This window comes from Pseudopipra pipra, chromosome 2 (assembly GCF_036250125.1).
Source record: "Pseudopipra pipra isolate bDixPip1 chromosome 2, bDixPip1.hap1, whole genome shotgun sequence".
Classification (NCBI taxonomy): Eukaryota; Metazoa; Chordata; class Aves; order Passeriformes; family Pipridae; genus Pseudopipra; species Pseudopipra pipra.
Genome location: NC_087550.1, coordinates 33,659,684 through 33,680,882, shown reverse-complemented (window position 1 = coordinate 33,680,882; position 21,199 = coordinate 33,659,684). Strand labels below are relative to the sequence as shown.

The 21,199-nt window shown below is 39.0% G+C and overlaps 1 protein-coding gene across 16 annotated transcripts in view; it reads right to left on the bottom strand.

The window, feature by feature from the left end:
* Positions 1 to 910: 910 nt before the first annotated feature.
* Positions 911 to 21,199, bottom strand: part of PICALM (phosphatidylinositol binding clathrin assembly protein) — a 66,859-nt gene continuing 46,570 nt past the window's right edge. For 4 of the 16 annotated variants that reach the window (XM_064644913.1, XM_064644918.1, XM_064644915.1 and 1 more), the window contains 9 exons: positions 17,342 to 17,449; positions 16,317 to 16,448; positions 16,197 to 16,227; positions 15,273 to 15,372; positions 13,493 to 13,516; positions 11,414 to 11,473; positions 9,126 to 9,230; positions 3,206 to 3,308; positions 911 to 2,261 (listed from right to left, as the gene is read on the bottom strand). In XM_064644913.1, the coding sequence (XP_064500983.1) occupies positions 3,216 to 3,308; positions 9,126 to 9,230; positions 11,414 to 11,473; positions 13,493 to 13,516; positions 15,273 to 15,372; positions 16,197 to 16,227; positions 16,317 to 16,448; positions 17,342 to 17,449 (653 nt within the window). In that variant the 3' untranslated portion in view covers positions 911 to 2,261; positions 3,206 to 3,215. Of the gene's footprint in view, positions 2,262 to 3,205; positions 3,309 to 9,125; positions 9,231 to 11,413; positions 11,474 to 13,492; positions 13,517 to 15,272; positions 15,373 to 16,196; positions 16,228 to 16,316; positions 16,449 to 17,341; positions 17,450 to 20,009; positions 20,091 to 20,432; positions 20,517 to 21,199 lie in introns of all 16 variants that reach the window. The other 12 variants (XM_064644909.1, XM_064644917.1, XM_064644911.1 and 9 more) reach the window with 8 other exon arrangements.

The window sequence follows — 21,199 nt, the reverse complement described above, 5'->3', positions numbered from 1 at the left end:
CAGGCCTAAAAAGATGAGAAGGTTGGTGTCTGTTTTTATCATAACCCAGCACACCAGGCTATGGAGGAGAAGGAAGGTCTACCTTCCTCCTTCAAACAAACTCTGGATTGCTTCAGAACAATCTGTACCCTGGCAGTTACAGATTCAGCTAACAGGCCACAGATGTGCACCTTTTTTCCAGCTGACCCCTGATGCAGATAATTCACATCTTTTATATTCTGACCACAAGCAAAAACTGAGTTGTTCTCTGAGGGCACAGTCCCACACGGAGTCTCAGTCGTAGGACGACAAAAATTTAAGAAAACCATGTATCAAACTCCCCAGATTGGGGCAAGTGCGTTATGTACTCTAACAGCTTCAGGGTTTCTTTATTCACACTTTTAGAAAGAAACTTCAAATCTACCAACCTGTACCGATCATTTTATGATGCATGCCGTCAGGACAAGCCTCAGGTGGTTGTGAGGGGCAAAGTTCCACTTCTATCAACCCTCCCTGTGTCTAATTAGAGATGATGGTCCCATCAAACTGTCCACACCTTTTCCAGCATTACCTTCAGCTAGAAGATTAGGGAATTTTGGAGGGCATATTTATGCTGCTTGCTCAGTTATGAACAGTACAAGTTTATTGCCATGAATATTTCTAAAAACTAGAAGATGGTAAAATACCATATTAAGTCAGGAAGAATGAGACAACTCATTACTGGAACTGAAGGCATCTACAAACAGCAGCCCCAGGAAGGTGCCGTATGGATCATGTCAGTCACAGGTTCGTAGTGCTGCACTTCCTGCAATACAATATGCACATATGAAATACATTTGGTATTTTATTAAGTAAACAAAGCAATTATCAGTGCACATTTTAAGCAGCAAAAAGAAAAGAAGCACCTCAGACTTTCATACCGTAACAAAAGTTCTGTGGAAGCTGCATTTTATTTGAAAATCCACCCATTTTTGCTAACATACATTTTAATATTTTAAACAAAAATAGAATCTGCAGAGACAATGCAGCAAGTATGCTTAATTCATGTACAGAATTGCTTTCATATCATTGACTATCCTTCTGAAGGCCCCACTCCACCCAAAAATTATGATGTATTTACACAAAGCACCGATCAACAGTGCTACTTTAATTCTTCGTGAACTAAATACCCACTAGACATATGTAAGGAAGCTACTTCCCCTTTTTTTACTTTTAAAAGGTACGTGATCATAAACATGGCACGAGCCAACTGAAAAGGCTTTCCCCCCAACACACAACACCTTGATTTTATTTTTTTTACAGAAAAGAAGGAAAGTCTTAAAGTGAAAGCAATTCCTCACATTCATTTTGGAAAGGCCTTATAATGTCAAATGTAAAAATAATGACATGCCAAGCACAAAGCAATAAATTTCCTTCCCAATGCACTAATGCTGAATTAAAAATGTAGTGCTTCTTCTAGTCAGTTAACTGTTCCCTTGCAAAATCCTAGGCACAGAATTGACTATAAGGATTAATGCATTTTACAGCTCTTCCCTAATTCCCATATATGCTGAGAATTCATTAGATTCAGACCTTTAAAATATTTAGTGCTCTGTATGTCAGCTGAAAAGCATTCTGAATCAGATTCATTCTTTGTGGATAAAAATCAGACATACTGTATACATCCATACTCATTTTCATAAGGAGGTTTTTTTGATACAATATTAATGTTAAATTGATAATCATAAATAAATACAAACAATAATACATAAGGAATGTCTACTGCAAACTGAATATATAATTTTTAAAAAAAGTTAATTTCCATTACTGCTGTGCCTACATTTGTGAGGACTGAAGAAAAGGTAACTGCAGAATTAAGAGTTAGGATTTGACCCTCCCCTGCCCAGAGTCTTCTTCTGAGTTACGGTATAGGACACATATCCACTCCAGACAGCATTTCCAAACACCAATCTCAATTTCCAGAGTAAAGGCTTCTCTTCATACGTTACCAATTAAGAACATTATTAGAAGCTGAGAGTATTGACGTGTTAGTCACCAGGACAAAAAACAGATCTTGGTCTTAATTCATGGCAATTCTTGGCTTTGTGTTGTGTACTTGTGTTCTTATGGAGGTGTCCCAGCTTCCTTCATTGGTCTTCATCATTTCACTGCATCACTTAATGGAAGAGGAGAGCTTGAGAGGCTGAAGTTCATTTTTTCCTGGAAGTGGGGGTTTACTGCTGAGCACATCTTTTTGGAAACGTTCCTTTTTCTTCCATCTAATACAGTTACATAAACTGAATCTGGAAAGATGAGAAACCCTTGGGTTAGCATCCAACAGAAGTAGGACTTCACTATAAACCTGTCTTCTTCAAACATTTCCATTCTTCTGATGCCCAAGATACCCCATGATCTGAAGGTTTGAATGGAAGTAAAAAATTTTACAAAAACCAGGGCCAGGAAACAACCAAAAGCCATCAGGATGTTTTTCCAACGACACCAGCCTTTGGAACACCTCTGCGTTAAGAATAAAAAGCTCCCTAGTTATCCATGCAACATAGTCATCAGTGGCAGCCTAACACAGACCAATGCCATTATGAAGAGAACTCAAGGTCATTTTTCATGCTGAACCAGAAGAAGTGCACAAAGAAAAGCAGCTGCTGTGTGCAATAAGCCTGCTCTTTCTTTATACTATGAACTCTCGAATTTTTTCATGTTTTCACTCATTTTAGGATGTAATTCCCGCCTGCCCCAACTGATAAAAAAGAACACAACTCCTCCAGTGCACATCTGTACCAAAACTGAACCCTCGCACACATGAACCAAGCAGCTCCTCCTGCAAGAAGTGAAATCTTTGGTCAGCCCACGTGGGGAAGCGCAGTCTGCCAGCGGCAGTCAGTCTGTGCTGCTAACCATGAACTCTAATAATTTTCCTGATGAAATGGTGAACACCAGGTAGCACCAGTTCCTTCTTCCTAACTGCAGCAAGTACCACATGAGCTGGCTCCTGCCATTCAGAAGGGAACTATCAAACTTCATTTCCAATGGACCGAAGCAAAAAAACTCAATCAGCCTTTAAAACCCTGCAGTTAAATACAGTTTCCAAGTCACTTCCACAATGCTTCCAACTCAACATGATTTGTTTGTATTTCCTTCAGAAACAGTTCTAGCCATCTTAATAAAAGTTGAATTAGAACTTTGTTTCATATCACAAATACCAGCATCTCCCCAGAACAATGGACAATACCTAAGTTGTTCTACAAGAAATCCTGGAGAGAGAGCTCTGCAAAGGGATCCTTTCCTGAGGCTCTGTGAGGACTCTGACTGGAAGGGCTGGATGCTGCAGACAGCTAGTAGGAAAGAGGACAGAGAAAGGGAAAGAAAAAGAAAACAAGGTCTCAGAATGACAGAATATGAAAGCTGAACGTGTAATGAAAGGACAAGGGGAGGTTAAGAGGCAAACTTGGCAGAAATCAACTACTAAAACAAGGTGTTTGGTCATACAGAAAACAAAGCCTCTTCAATGGTTGGTGTAATGCAGAAACAAGCTGGACGTGACCCTCCAGAAAGGAAAAGCCAATGGCATTTGCCAAACAAGCAGATAACCTCACACTTTCACACCAGCTTTCTTCAAAAGAAGATACAAAATACTCAGCCTGACTTCTGTGAAACAGGTTAGTACTCTCCCTGCTTAACTGGGAAAACTATAGACTGGCAGGGAGAGATGAGGGTGGGGTCTGGCCAGAGCACGGCAGCTCTCCACAAGGTTTCTCCAGAAGAAATAGCTCTCATTATCTTTTCCTGCCAAAATAAGATGCATATAAAAAGAGGCTGGAGAGCAGAGAATGGATAATTCTCAATTTGGGACCTAGAAGGAGAACATGAGATATATTCTGTGAGTAGAAAAAAAAAAAAAAAAAAAAAAAGGAAAAAAGCTGGTTTTGTCAACTGCTGCTGTTTTAGGTGAGAACTGAAGACTGGGACCAACAGTCTATACAGTCACAAAAATCGCATCCTACAGCCACGTATATAAGCACCACACTACAAACTCAGCCACATAAAGCACATAATTTAGAAGTGGCTAATATTGGCATTCCAGCTGCTACTGCTGGAAGGGGCCAATAATCTGCAGGCTGTACTTGCAGAGGATCTGCTGTTTGTTGATTTATTTTTCCTTCTTTGTTAGTACTTTCCCAGTTATAAATGGTGCTCTGTTAAATTCTGTTTGCCCTCCCCTCGGATAGAACATGCATGTTTTTGCAGTTACAAATAAAAGTCAGCATCCTCCAATCCAGGTTCTGCCACTGGAACAGTTTGTTCAGAACCAAGTCACTAATCACCAGCGTATACCTGCACTCCATACCCTCTGCAAAAAACATGGCATGAAGACCTATTTCCTTTGGAAACACCAGACACCTGCCAACCCATGCATGACAGGGAATGTGCTTATGGGAACTGCTTGCAGAAGTGCTCAGAGTGTAAATACTGCCAACTGCACATTTGAATTTTTCACATGAATGTCTATCTCAGAAACCACATGAGGAGGAGGAATTCTTTCAGGGTCAGTGCACTCTTGATCTGCATTGGAATCTTCATCTCCTCCCGGAACCCCACTCCCAGTGGGGCACTTGGATCCAGTCCCCATAAACAGATTATGGAAGAATCATGAGACAGAATGGAAAATGCTTGAGAAGCAGTTTCAGGATGTCAGATGTTCCCCCTCTTAAACCTGGTTCTTCCCTTTGGAAAGCCATAGCCCAACACACCCCACCACTCTCTGGGATTTGAGCCAGACTAATGATATGGTCCAACAGAGTCCTAACTTCAGCAAGGCATGCCTGCTGCCACTCGATTTCAGGAGACATTCTTTCTCTTCATGGTTAAATGACTTGAAGTCACATTTTAAAAGTCTTGTTAAACCGAGTTGGCAAATCTCTGACTGATATCAAGTCCAAAATAATGTCCCAGTTTGAAAGCAGTGTGGAAGACTGGTAGGTTAAGAGTCATTTGTGCAATATCAGCATGTAACCGGTAACAGGGGAAATTTCAGGAAGCCTGTCCAGGTTAAAATCTGGGAAAAAACCTGATAATGCTACTACCTATATGCCACAGTCAAATTCGGACAAGACACAGCATCGTATAGTAAATACGTATTTTAACAAGATTCCTCTAACTATGAAAAAGGAGGCCCGAAAGAAGTATCTGGCAAGTACAGTCAGACAGTTTCCTACATTGCACCTCTCCAGATTACTGTTTCTAAATGGATCTGAAACCCAGGACCTACCTTAGCAGTTTCTGAAGAGAAACATTTAAAACAACAGTGCTGGCCATCAGTTTCTGTAGTGCTAATACACCTGGCACTGTGGATTTAATGCCCTTACTGCTTGTGTGATCTGAAATGTAACACACCACATTGCTCAGACAGCTCAGTCTCACTTCCAAGAGCAGTCATCACCTCCCACTGCCTCCAACAAAGACAAAACTCCCCTGAGTCACAGCAAGACCAAGTCCATAAGTGAGTGTTGGGCTGACTACCATCATTAGCTACATTCTGGTTTCTCATGGAACAAGTCTGTCAAGCTATTTTGGCATATATTTTAGGATAATGTGCCAAAGTGAGCATCTGTAAAGTCCACTTTCTGGCATAAGTCTGTCCTGAACTTCATACCCTGTTCTTACAGTTTCAAACACCCCACAAAACAAAACAAACAACCCCCCCCAAAAAAAACCCCCAACACGCAACCAAAAAACAACCACAAAAAACACCCACCCACAAACCCAACTTATTCATTTGCACATTTACCTATCCTCCATCACCAGGCAATCACTCCTGCTACTTGGCCTGTACAGTTCAGTGAGTTAACAACTGCAGTGTTACAATTTGCATAGATGCTGGCAGTAGGTTGAGTAATTTATTTATTCTATTTTAAATCCTTAATTTTTCACTAGCCAGCTGCTCCCGCCTCCTAAGGCTATGTCCCTTCTGGGGGCAATCACACCAGAACATGTGATGCTTCAAGGAACATCACTAATTTGTCATGACTGTACCATTTTATACCAGCCAACAAGATACCATTTTGTCTGAACAATCAAGCTGCACATTGCAACACCTGGGCCCTGTGATGGGCAGCCACATTTCAGCCACTGCACATCAGTCAGATCTGGCTTGTCTGAAATATTCTGTGTTTGCTGTACTGTATCACATCTATCATCCCTCTGCTTGGACACTGCTTCAGCCTGCCCCTTCCTTAGACATACACACACACTCTCCAGCAAAAATTTAATCAAACAACTCCAACCATTCTCACTGTTGTGGGCAGCATCATATAACAGTTTGCAGTGTGCAAAGCCTGTTATTTTATCGTGATGAAAACTATTGTTTTCTTTCTCAAGTGGGAAATACTGACCCTAATACAAGATAAATGATTTCAAAGATAAAAGGTGCACACCTTTTAAAGCTATGTCTTCTGCACCTAGACTGTCAAAGAAACAACTGTTCTAGTCTCACTCTCAATTATTTCAAATTATTTAGCCCTTAAAAGCCAAATTACCCTTGCTTTTGACAGCAACAATTAGGAATAAAGTTGCAAAGCTGTGAAGAGAACACTTGCAAAGTAAGTATGTCTAGAGATAGGAAAAATACATTTATTAAGTCAAATCCTTACGAGTATCCAGTTAGGAACAACATCACAATGCTCATTTTCCCAGTCTGTTTACAGAGCAGGAGGAGTTCTGAACATGCTACAACTTGGCAATGTAATTTTTTGGCAACAACTTCGTATCTGTCATCATGCTTTTAAGTACCTTCAGGTTTCTTTACTGTAGGCAACAACCAAGATCTATCAGCAGGCTAGAGGTGATATAATCTGGTGCTTTAAAAGTAAATATGAAAAACAATTTAGTTTTTGGCAATGATGACACCATAGACAAAACCAGTATTCAAATAACGGTGTTTAGAGTGATCCATGTGGGCAGTTTGAACTGTGTGCCTCTCAGATAACCATTACTCACTGAAATTTGTTTACTTACCCCAAGAACACACGTTTTTGTTTCTTTATTTTCTTAGTTCTATTTCTGGCACAACAGGAGCACTAACTAAACCTAAAATGACAAATAGGCTCTCAGAAGAGCCTCAAGACTAAGCATACAGTAAATATAGTGTGATAATAGTGTAACTCCCCTCTGTGACTATACATTAATAAATGCCACCTCTGCCGTGCATGGAGAAGTTCTCACAGGCAGCCTTTGTTTCACTGAAGTTGCTTTATTGATGTCAGACTTTTGAAAACTAAACAGCAAGACCAAAGCAAGACCTGCCAGCAACACAGAGAAAACCCTTCTCAGTCACACAGCAAATGCTGATTCAAAGGGTGTGTTCTCTACCAAATTAATTCTTACAGGAGCCAAATATGTTGTCAGATAAGCAGAATAAATATAGCTCCACACACCTCACTTGTGACTAATTCTTCTTTCTCCTGTTATGACAGCCAGCTGGGATTCAACCTAGGCCAAGCCTTGCAAAGTCAAATGAAGCAGAAATTCTCACTGAGCTATTCAGACTCACATATCTGTTCATAACTGAATCAGGCAGGTAGGCAGATTATTTTTTTTTTAAGGATCATTTAAAAATTAATTTTTTTTGATGTAGAAAAAATTCTTATCCTTGAGGATCCTTTCACTTGTTTTTTATTTAAGAACTATCATAAACACTACTTTTCCCCTTGAAATAGTATAAACCCCATGTGAAAGATACTAAATCACTTAAGTGACAGTGAATGTGCAAAGCAGCTCTCAGAAGTCCAAGAGAAAGTCAACTGAGAACTGCATTTCTAGCTAAAGAAATCTAACTGCATCCCTCAGAGATAAAGCATTTAAAAATAATAATAATAAAAAAAATCTATCCACAGGGAAGTGTTTTAAGGATGACAATGGACACACTGCCTGTTGGCAGCACACAGGAGAGCCTTTCCTGTTAAAGGATCAGACTGAGGCACTGGAAAAGGCTTTAGGCTCTTTTCCCTTCCAGCTTACTGCTGAATTCTCTTCTCTCCACACTTTAGTCCCAAACCCCACACATAAACCAACTACACCTAACTATGTTATACATGCATGCTTTTAAACAGTCACCTATAGAGACAGAGCTCTTTATAGTAAGATCAAAATATACAGGGACAATATATTTCATTTTTATAACAGAATCATAATGCACAGGGTGAACATCAAAAAGAAGCATTTTACAGGTAAGTAAATCACACTGATAATACTGTTTTTCCTTCTGTAAAAATCCAACCAACCAAAAAACAAGTCCCCTCTTCAGATGGTTATTGGATTAAAAAAGTGCTTTCAGATAGAAAGTATCCAGTGACAGAAGTTTCTAAAACAAACAATAAAAGGTATATATTTAACTCCAGTATTGATGAAATTATTCTTAAGACTCAGAGTAGCCCTTTGGCACACTCATTGCAGTATGTTAGGTAATGAATCTAGACACAGCGTATCCTGAGAAGCAGGTCAGCGGGTGACTTAAAGAACACTCCATTTAAGGTAACAATTAACAGGAAAGGCCACTATTGCTATTGCATATCTTCACTATGCTGTAAATACTGTCTCCTGCAAAACCAGGAAGGAGGAATATAAAAACTGCTGGAGACTACCATGGTTCAAACTAGACGAACGTTCCATGTGCCTCTCCCTGAGGTGGTCAGGACCAACAACCAGGCGTTGGGTTGAGGTTTCACCAAGTTTCAGAGCCATCTAATACAGTCATAGACATAAAAGGCTGCACACACCCTGTTGGGCCCCTGAAAAATGCTGCAATCCAAGCAGGCACCTTACACTTGGTTACATACTGTGGTAAATCAGCACGGAATTGGATTTTGGGGAAAAGGCCTATCTTCAGTAAAGAGCACAGATATCAACTTTTCTTATCCCTATACTAAGGCATTGTCACATTCCTAGAAAAACAATGCCTTAAAAAACCTACCCTCTTTGCTTTTGTAACACAAGCTTGCTGCTGTCAACCTGGATACAAGCAGCTAAGAAGGAAGCCTTCCATGGACCACTGGGCTTGTGCAGTACATTTGTCCAGCACAAGAAAATATTAAAATACTTTTAAGGAAACTGCCTCATGCAATTCATTCCCAGCAGCAATACTTGAATATACACACCTGTGCTCCTGGTACAGGGCTGAAAGGGTTTGGTGGTCTCATGACTGGCTGACTGTATATTAAAGTTGGCTGTGTCATTACTGGTATGCCTCCCATCTGTGACGGCTGAAAAAATCCAGACAGCATCAAATCACACACAGCAATAATACTTTGAAAGCATTTAAGGAGAGAAAATAGAAAATGGGTGAAAAGGCTTCATTATATGAGATATGCAATCATGTCAGATCTTTCTACAATATTCTGCAAATAAATGAAAGGAACATTAGAGCCTTTTCAAGGAATTATCCAACTGAGCCCATTCAATATCTTGCTGCAACGACCTGAAGCACTTGTTTAAGCACAAGCATCTGCGCTGGTCCTCCTGTTCCCAAAACCAAAGTCTGACAGCACTTCCCTGACTGCCTCTGAAAGCACAAGCACAGTTTACAGATAGCAATGCAGAGCTGACACCATTCAGGAAAAACTGAAAACTGAGAACTGTATTGGCAATTAACACAGAGTCATTATGCAATCAAAGTGTTACCGACACTCTAGCTGAGCCAAATTAGGAGTTCCACACGTAGTAATGGTCTTACAAATAAGGTTACATTTAAAGCAGATGCCCATCTCTAGCACAGCTTTTGGCACTCCCTCAGGATTGAATTAACAGCCAGCAGCAGTCCTACTGAAGCAATCCCCATTCCAAGCAGCTTTTCCCCGACTAATACTGGTAGTGGTGGTACTCCTCCTTTCATGCCAACCAGCTGTTTGGGCAATCACAGGGTAAACCCATTCAAGAAACTGACCCTGTTGAAAACACCCTACAAAAAATATAATTTAAGAACAACTGCTGGCCCAAGGAAGACACAGGAACCAGCAGCCAGGGAATGCCCAGGCACAGCACTGCAGCACTAACAAAACTGTCTGTCCCAGCATGCCTGCACCAAGGGAAAAGCCTGCCACTTAGAAAGGGCCACCCTTAGAAAGGGACCTAGAACTATGGTCCCTACTACTGCTTTTAGGAAAAATTAAACTCGAGGGTAGTAAAACGTGCCAACATTTCAGAGATTCCCAGTAGCAAATGTCCTCGGTAACGTCTGAATGAGCCGGGACAGTTTCAGGATGCATTACAGAGCCCACTGGTCATTTTGTAATGGCCCATCTCACCCACCTACTCAGATGTTGCAGGTGTATGAACAAGTAGCAGCAACTCAGGGTAACAGAGCCATGGTTCCTCAATTCTAGTTTCCATTTCACACTGGCATTTATACCCCAGGATAAAAGCTGCTTGACATAACCTGCAAGACTGCTTCCTGTACACTATGTATGTTACCTTCCCCAGCTGCTGAATCAAAATAACTATGAAAATGCTGCTGGTCCCATCAGTGCAAAGTTGTGTAGATAAAGTCTGAATCCACACTAACACTAGTTTAGCCACAACTTTAAACAAGAATATGGGAGTTCATGGATATGATACTCTCCCAAAAGACCCTCAAGAACACTCGGCCACTTCTGCAGTTCACCTACTGAGACATTACACTAATTTGGTTATATGATGAGGCATTTAACTTAATTTTTTTCTCTAATCCATTTAATAGAATAACTGTCCTACTGAAGTTTTCTTGCCTTTTATTCACCCAGCAAAGCTGTGTTGCATCAAAATCATACTAACAGAGTTAAGGGATATAATTTCAGAAATATTCTAAAATTTGAGCTAAGAACAAAAATTTTCAGAGCAACAAGCTGGAAGGTCAGGTTTACATCAAAAGCCTTGAGGTACTGGTGTGTCAATAAGATTCAATTCTCAACCAACAACATGCCACATGGTAGTGTTACAAACTTGTAGTTTTGTAGCATTAATCATTACAGGTACTTGATCCCAACCTCAGCAGAAGGTATTTAAGAAAGGCTTCACTTCACCAATAAAACACTTCTGTTCTGTAAGCAGCTATTACTCACATGATAAACTTATTTCTACACCAATAAAGTCCCCCAAGAATAGACACTGCCTTCACTTTCATAGAATCACAGAATGAACTGGGTTGGAAGGGACTTTAAAGATCACCTAGTTCCATCTCAAGAAGTTTACAAAAAAACAAGCGAAGTAAGGAAGGGCAGAGTTAATTTCAGACAAACACAACTGAAGTAACTCAGAAAACCAGAACTTAATGATTTGATGAAGAATTAACCAGTGGGAGCTGAAATTCAATCTTCAGTAAAATAGTTCAGAAAAACAACTGCTACCAAACTGTAAGGAATCAAATGATATACAGCATTTGACTGTTTCCAGTTGTAGGAATTTCACTCACCATCACATAGCCCATCATTCCTGTTGGCGTTGTGGCAGGATAAGCCATTACAGGAGGTGCCTGGTGTGAAAAACAGTGGTGAACTGAGAGGAGGAAGATAAAACTGTGTACTGGTAAGGCATTGCTTATGATCAACTGCAGCATTTAGCTTGTCATAAACATAGCAAAGAATAAATAGGATTTGCAGTCTGGTGTTAAGAGGATATTCTAATTAATTCAGATGGAATACAATACCTAAGCTAAAGTTTCTAGACCATCTTGGCAAATCTTAGTTATGTATTTGGTTTTAACCTATCAGGATTCTGGCTATCTGAACTGAACTGCAAGCTACATTCTTTCACCATCCTGTTTAGGGAACACAGTACAGGACACAGAGAAGTTTGAGAGAAAATATTCATGAAGCAGAAGTATTGTTTTAATCCCATGAAGTACATACTTATATTTCAGCATCGGAAGTAATGGTACATAAGGAGTCTTAAAAGACAATTTTAACAACTGAAAGACCAAATTACCATTGCTTCTGCTGACATTACAGAAATTCTTTTCTCCTTAGCCAGGATGGACACGCTATGGGAACTATCCTACCACACTTCAATATAAATTAGACTCTCACAGGAATATACAGCTTGCATTCCCTCTCCCATACCTGCTTCATACTGTGAATTTGAACAGACTATAAGCCCTCTTAGTACTTGGTAGATATGTTTATATTACCCTTACATACTTACTGTACTTTTATGAAGGTACAATTGCTGTCAACAGACAAAACCTGGGGTTAAGTTTTGTAAACAGCTTGGCAATATATACATAGAAAAACAGCTGATAACTCTTAGAAAGATGGATATAGAAAGAGTTCATCTCCTAACCATGTTCTTTGCTCTACAGTTCCTTATTCACTTTCTAAATTAATATTAACTCTTACAAGGACAAAAAAGTTGCTTTGTTTCTTTTTTCAGATTCTAAATTGGTGCTTATAAATACTCATATAACTTGCTGTCTATCCTCTCCATCTCCTGTTAAGTCTCCCCTTTTAGAAAAAAAGAGACTAGTTTTCATGGTATTGCTGTGGGGATTCCTATTTGTGACAAAACAAACGCCATAAGCATTTCTTAGTACACAGACATTATTGATACTGAAAAGAGGGAAATGATAAAATATCAATCATACTGGATTAACTAAAGCAGCTAAATGATAAAATCCAGAATAGGACATCAGGAAAGCCGCTTCTGAGTTCAATTCTAAGGTATCAGCTGCTTTTTCTTATATAGTAGAGCCAGTGTAATTGGCATTTCAACTGCCATCAAAAAAGACAGAGAATCATTTAGAGACAGTGTACTATCCATATATTTCACAGTGGACAAAGCTATCCTGAAAATTACATTTTTTGTTTTGTTTGTGTACACACACACCTACACAACCATGCTGAATAATTTTTTTTTTTGAGTGCTCAAGTATGGACCTACCATCCTTTAGTTACAGAGTTACCCTGCAATAAAACAGAATATAGGGAAAGACCAATATTGCTGTTGACATAAAGAAAAAAGTCCTTTGAAGTGAAAGCCTGTGTTCCTCAGACAGCAAGCACAGGTTATTGCTTGCCCTTTGTACACTATCTGCATGAATTTTCTTTTTATTAATGACATATTGGTCTCTCCCCACTTAAAAATAATTTAAAAAAAAAAAATCAAGATCTACCATAAATGTGGACTGAGTGCCAAATATAACAAAAGCTCGTGAGGTTTCATGCAGTTATTCAAACACAATATTTTTATCTTCATTCAGAATTCACCAAATGCATTAAAGGCAGCACAGACACACACCCCAGCTCTCTGGCAGCAGATGGTACAGTTTAAAGCAAGGAAAAATAATCTTGGTATTTCCCATGCCATCATTCGAGTCAAGAGCCTGCACACCACCTAAGAAGTTTGTGTATGCTAGGAGAAGCTCAATTTTTGGCACACCAAAGATTTTAAAATGAGAAATGTGTAAATAGCAAGAAGGTTATGAGATTCTGCAACAGCAGTGGTTAATATCAGCATGCCAGTCGATTGCAAAAAGGCTGTGGGTTGTTTCACTTACGTATTGTGGAAAATGCATGCCATTCTGTATTTCCCAGGGAGAACAATTACATAATGCAATAACACTGGATTAGAAGCAAATACTTACACAACAGAATATACACAGATAGCATTTTAGTTCACAAATACATTAAATGTTTACCCCAACACATTCTTGTAATTCAAGTCATTTACTGAGACAACATACACCTGTGATACTGTCATTGTTATTAGGTTTGACACTGGTTTGCATAGTCCATTTATTTGGTATATGCCTTTTTTTCAAAGATTTTCAAAAGCATATCTATTTAGCAAGCAGCAGCAACTCCACAATAAATAGACCAGCAGAGGAAAACAAAGCTGTTTTTTTTCCCCTTACATTACTTCTGTTTCCAGGTTTTTATGTTTAGAACAGTTTCACAGGAAGAGAAGTGTCTCAACAGTATCTCTAAATAATAAAAGCTGTTCAATGTAATGACTTATCACAAGAAGATGCATATACAAGACGAGTTATTAAACAGATTCAAGCACACAGGTAAACTCAAACCACCAGTCATTAATGCAGGTGAGTAGTTACAGTTCTTCAATATCTACACACCCTCCAGTAAGATCCACAAACCTCTGTCCCTATATAAAGGCAGTGAGTTGACAGGGGACACCTGGTAGGGAAGAGGTGCTGCATGCAGGGAGATAAGTTCTCCCTTTCCAAATCCACAACACTGCAGCATTACTACAGTGAGGATTCAACCTGCAGCTAGAGAGTCAGATGCAATAAATCCTTGAGGGCCGTTTGCTACCTGTTCTGTCCATGTACAGTTCTTCAGGACACTGGTGAAAAGGTGAGTAGGATTCACATGCAAAAATGTTCTGTGAGCATTGTGAAAACTACTTCTGTAAAGTCCTGATTACGTAATTAAGAGCCCTTGTACTACATGCCACTTCAAAGTCCTTGCCAATACTACCTGCTACAACAGACATGAAGTTGATCAGCAAAACTGCCAAGGATTAAAACCAGCTGCACACACCAGGGCAGGAAAGCAGTAGTTATGTACATTAAGAAAGCTATAGCCCACATGACTGCACAGACAGCTCTGCAAGTATCAATGGGGCCAGTTCTCACCCCAAGAGCAGGCTAAGTTGCAATGTATACATATAGAATGTATCAGTGCACCTGAAGGGAGTACTTTCACACTTCTACTTTTCTAGACAGAGAAGTATCCACTCACTCCCTGGAATTCAGAGTTTTATGTCAAACTCATAGAATGGTTTGAGCTGGAAAGGACCTTGAAGATAACCTAGTTCCAGTGCCCCTGCCATGGGTAGGCACACCTTCCACTGGATCAGGCTGCTCAAAGCCCCATCTGACCTGGCCTTGAACAATTCCAGGGATGGGGCAGCCACACCTTCTCTGGGCAACCTGTGCCTGTGCCTCACCAGCCTCACAGTAAAGAATTTCTTTCCAATACCTAATCCTAAACCTACCCTCTGTCAGTTTAAAGCCATTCCCCCTTGTCCTGTCACTTGAGAAGTCCACTGAGCGAAACCCAAAGGCTGCTACCTCGCCATGAGAGAGGCTGTTCAAACACACGCTAAACCCGCGTGTCTCATCACAAACTATTTACTAGTATAACACAACCAAGAAAAACAAACCCAAGCAGTATACATCTCTAACTGATCACTTCTTCAGTTTTCTATTACCTTTTTACTGCAACTATAGCTCACTTTCAAATTCATCCATTATACATCATCCTGCATATCTAAGTTGCAGGGAACTCACTAACTTAAAATGAGTATTTGCTTACCAACGTTGGAGCGTTCCACGCAGTTGTAGGCGCAATCTTGGGTTGCCAGTTGGAACCACCTGTTAGTTTCTTTTCACCTGGCTGAGTCCAGTTTACATCACTTCAAATAAATTTTTTTAAGAATTGTTAGAAAACATTGGACTTTCTTAGAAAACTTCCTCAGGTAAACACCATTTCCACTTGGGAATGAGACTTATTAGCGAAGTTCATTTAGCAAAGGAGTTGATAAAAAGTCTCATGATGACACATTTTGCTTGGAAAAGTAAGACAAGATGTTCAGCATGAGCCTCCTCAGCTGTATCTAATCTTAGTTGAGTTCCCCAGAATAGGTAAGTTAGTGTATTGGACTTCCTTTGGGACAAGATAGTTTAGTTAGGAGCAACTGCACATTAGATTTCTGAATTATTCCAGAGCTGACACAGATGGTCCCAATAAGCCTGAAATTTGCTAATCCCATTTCTCAACTTTGCTGCTAGAGCAGATATTCACTACTCTTGAACACACACACCTTGCTTCAAAATTCACTTGCCTAAAGGTCAATCTCAAGACAGAGGTTGTCGTTTCATAATCTTTAATACAGCTCTGCACACCCTCGGATCACACAAAGTATTTAAGGTGTACCGTGACTACCTATAACAACTACAAAGAAACATTTTGATGAACTCATTTCTTCAATATAGATAATGTCTGAAAGGAATCACAGACAGGACACCTTGCCTGCTGCTACCACTGTCACTACCTCTCAGTCTACAGCCACCTTCCAACAGCTCTCAACAATTCATTTTCCCTTGGATGAGAAGTACAACCCCAAAAATGCTCTGAAGGTTAACATTATGTTGTTATGCATTGGTTTCAACACATACATTCATAACAATCTACTATCATGAAAATCACAATGCTCAACTTCCGATTAAGCATACTCACTTTTTAGTAGTTCCATTTCCAATGCCCAAATCTGTCACAAAGGAACAAAAGAGACTAGTGAAATTCTATTGGTTTAAAAGAATTAAATAAGTATTTACATGTTAGTGGTTGCATACTTACTGCCTACAAGATTGGCTAAAGATGAATCCAGATCATCTGACACTAATTTATTAGGCGGTACTTTGGCAACTGGAAGACTCTGGTTTTGAGAGGCCACTGTTGGTTTTAGGAGACCACCTAGTTCATCAAAGCCTTGGAATGAGAAACATAAGTGATTTGAATCACAGGCCTTCCACAACTGTCATGACATTTGATTAAATAGACAGCAAGGTCAACACAATGGCAAAAATACAAAATTTAACCTAGTGATGCTACTCTATACAAGAAGGACAAAAATTATTATGTCTCTTTATAAAGGAGATATTTATTATGGAAACGAGATTTCACTTCAGTAATTTAACCTATGTGATATCAACTTTACATGCAATGGATTGCCAGTGACCATAACACAATCAAAATGTAAACCAAAGAAAGAAAAAAATATCCAAAATAGTTCAATCTTGCTTACAAAAACATGCATGTATCTGCTTTTAGCAAATCATTGGTTTATAAAAAAAATAATCCAATGTTAAGAGTCTAATATCAAAAGACCAGAAAATATTTACTTTCCAGATGCTGTAAAGAACAGAGCCTGCTGACTGCAATCCAAATTGACTGTGTATGTTTTGATAACTGACCATTTTCTGAACTAATCTTAATGTCAAAAGAATAGGCAAAGAAGTGCCAAAAAACGTGTTGCACAGATACATAAAATGAAGACACTACCTCTTCCAACCACACTCTACGAACTTAATTTCAGCTAACAGCACATAAAAACGAAGGCTCTTCACTGTGTGAAGCTTTAACGCACAAAATATTTAAGTGAAGGAAATCAGCGTAAGCATTTCAGCAGGGTGCAGGTAGAAATAGTATGTAAGGAAAAATTACTTGATTAATGTGCTGTTATTGACCTTTTAAAGTCAGCTTTATTTTCTTCAGCTGAAACTCTGTCCCAGCACTATTAGTAAATACAGATTAAGAGATTTATACCTCAAGAACAAATTAAGTTAAAGGACATGTGTCATCTATTTTAGCAAGTCTCTTACCACCAGAATCTGGGACAACGTTAGAAGATTTGTTTCCAAACACAGACTCAAAGTCAACATTAAGGCCAGCTGATGGCTGTGGTTGAGCAACAGGAGATGGAGTGAACCCTGTAGAGGAAAAAAAGAAAGAAGTTGAATGTTTTTATACAGCATTTCCCACAAATCCACCTTTATGCAAGACAAGACAAATAAATACTTAGATTATTTCAGTACTGCAGAAAGACTAGGAATACCTGAAAGGTTTAGATTACACCCTGACACTGAGCAATTTATTTGGTCTTTATTTGAAGCTACTCTTCCAAAGAGAGGTTTTGTCTCAAACTGGACAGAGAGGCCATAGTAGACACACCCCTGCAACTGCTGAACCTCTGACTGTTGGCATCTTCCTTATTCTTTTACCATACACTTACAACAAAATTACAGAGGAAATAATCACCATGCTTCTCCAGGAAAAGAAGCTGGCTAGGTGCAGAATCTGTTTCAAGACTACCTGTCAGAAGATTATTCCCTCCATGTTTTACATTAGCACAGCACTTCTCTTAGATACAACTGGAGTAAGATTCAAACTATCCCAAGGTACCTGACTAGCAATGCCTTTGATTAGACACTCTTATAATACTAATCATTTTCATAGGGCTTACTTAGATATTTTTGAATACACGTTCTGCAGTTGACCACATTTTTCAGGCAAGTTCTAGAAATTTTTGCAAGATAAGGGGAGTTACAGCAAAGTTTCAACTCCTATTTCTGTCTAAACTTACTCCATTTGTCTCATATATATCTGTAAAGCAGTGTTCTACAAAACCACAGTTTTTTTCAACACTGAAAATTTATTGCAGTACGAAGCATAGCATATGATGTTCAGCAGCATTAAGTTGATAGTTTAGTAATACAGAGAGGAATAATGATTTGTTTCTAAAATTTTTCAATGTTAAATATGATCACACACAAGCACATGCATGTACATCACCTTGATATTCAGGCAATGACAGAAGTAATTATTACTTTATATGAAAAGCATAAAAAAAAAATGCAATGCCATCTTGAAAACTAGCTCTTCTGGTTTCTAACAAAAACAGGATCACGCAGAGAAATAAAAGAATCACAAATACTTCAGCAGTTGAACACTGCAGTGGATAGAAATAACTGACAGAGAATACTTTCATTTAGCCTGCTGTGACAGCACTTCATTTCAATCTTACTGTTTTCCCAAAATAAGTCACATTTCACCTAAAAAATTAGTAACTACAGAATGCTACCCTTGAGCACTAAGTTCACAGAAAAAAAAAAATAAATACGGATTACACGTTCCTTTCTATTTGTCTTAAAGGAACATAAAACTCCTAACTGAAAAGCATCCATCACTAAGAATTTTGACAACATAGTTTTCATTAAAAACAAATCAGAGTAAAACAGCATACAACAAAACATAGGAAGCAGTAATGTGGGAAAAGATCATGAGTAAACAATCAACTAACCAAAATGAGTATCTTTATGACACGTACACCATCAAGTTGTGACAAGCCATTTCAGAGACTCTGAACTGCAGACAGGAATTCTTTTGATGGGATGTCCTGCAACTCTTAAAACCGTGCCTGTACTAATAGAAAACTTGACTTAAAATAGCTCATATTTTGCTTTAGCAAACAGCCTTAACTGAACCACGCTGAGTTTTTTTATGAAGCTAACAAGATGAGACCAGCTCCAAGACAAAACAATACAAAGAACTCCTCTGAATCAGTCTCTGGAAAAGATCAAATCCTACTTCTGGTATCAGCCACCAGCCCTGGGCATTCTCTTCAACATGGATGTTTTGAAAGGTGTAAGGGTCAGTATTTTTAATTTAGTTCCTTCAAGAGAATAAACAGGCAAGACTTGACAGAAACTAATCATCCTGCTTTTTGGATATGGAACAGATTCATTTGTAGTATTTAACCTTTGGTTAAATGACTCGAGCTGATTTCTATTCAAAGACACTAAACTAAAATGTGACTTTACGGGGCTTTTAAGAACTAACCCTTCTACAAATCATTTACTGAAGGTATTCCTAAGCCTTGCATTTCAGCAGTGTTAACGCATCCTATTCACCTGGTTTAGACAGATTATCACCTGTCATAGCCCACAGCCTGTCTAGTAACTGTCAGGACACTGTTCCCGAACCAGCATCATTATGGGGGTACTACACAGACATTACACAAATAATTTTTAAATTTTATTTATTAATTTAATGCAGCAGATACCTCTTTCTCCTGTTCTGTTGTAAAGCTAATTTCTAGTTTAGTGCACTGTTTAAGAGTAATATACCAACAAAACTGCCATAAGCAGCACGAACATCCCAATCCCTTTACCTTAAAAACAATGAGGTAGAGCAAGATGACAAGATACTTATAAACATGCATGTCTTTTGTGTGGTATGTAGCAACAGGTAAACTACAAGAGAACCTGAAATGGGGAGATACTCATTTCATGTTTAGACTAGATAAGCCTTAGTTTAGCACAAACTAAAAAAAAATACATACCATTTGTGACCACACACCTGGCACAAGCACAGGAATAACAGTTGGAGCCACTACAACAACGCACTTCTGTAGCCAATAACCTACTAGTTCTAGGCACACAACACATTCAAACTTCTGTGTCTGTGGTAAGGCTGGATCCCATTACCTACCTCCAAATAGACCAGCTACAGAAGAAGGCTCATTGCGGAAATGAGAAGCGCTAGGGTAAGCTTGAGGACCACAAAAAGAATCTGATAAGGCGTATCACACAAGAGAGAAAGCCATGAAAGGAGAAGAGGGAGAGTTACAGAAAGAGAACCAAGATATACGGTTTATCTGCTGTTCAGAACTTTAATTTCAGGTCAGTCTATAAATCCACATAACAGTCTAATAACATAGAACCAATGGAATGAAATCAATACACAGACATACAGTAAGAAACAAGTTTACACACTCTATAACACAAAAGGGGAAAGCACAGTTTAGAAGCAACAGCTATATTAAGATGAAAACTTTTTTTTTCCCAACCAAATGCCATGTTTTACACCCTTGAAAGAAATGAGCGTAAAAGCTTCAAGGCATTTTTCTTATACCTGAAGTATAAGGATACAGCCCAATAGTGGATTCATATTTGGTTGCCACAAAAGGATTTAGTTGAGTAAACGGATTGTAATGATCTAAAGAACCAGAAAGAGTTATTTTAAATCCACATTCACATTATCGTAGCACCTTGACTGTGCTACAGCTAAAACTGCATTTACATTTCACATATCAATTTGCCAGGAGGCCACAATTTGGTTCTAGATATATCCTTAGAGCATGAGACACTGGAAGGGGATGCAATGTATCAATGCCATCCATTTCCAATGACTTCAGGGCTGTCATGTACTACTCAGACCAGCAAACGCCACAAAAACCCACCAGGCTCCTTGTTCACAGCCCTGCGCTGCAACTCTTTGTATGACTGCAGAACGAATTATACAGAGGAAACTCATCTGACTAAATAACCATCCTACTAAAAAAAAAACCAGCTGTATTTCAAATAATCACTCTACATTCACGTGAACCATACAAATTTTACTGGAAGCGTGGAAAACTAGAAGCACAGGGCAGATTGTTACACAGTAGTACTAACTTAAAGTATTTGTACACTGCTGTTTCAGTCAACTAATCCTCCCTGGGAACTCTGGAGACAAGTTCACAGCAAGAGTTGCTCAGCTTCATCTTACTTGCTCTCTCTTTCCACTAAAGGCAGACAAACTAGGAAACTAGTCAGCAGATGCGACAAGGTAGAGGTGGTATGAATATCTCTAAAGACATTCCTTGTTTTTATCTCTGTTAACAAGTATAAAAGGTATAA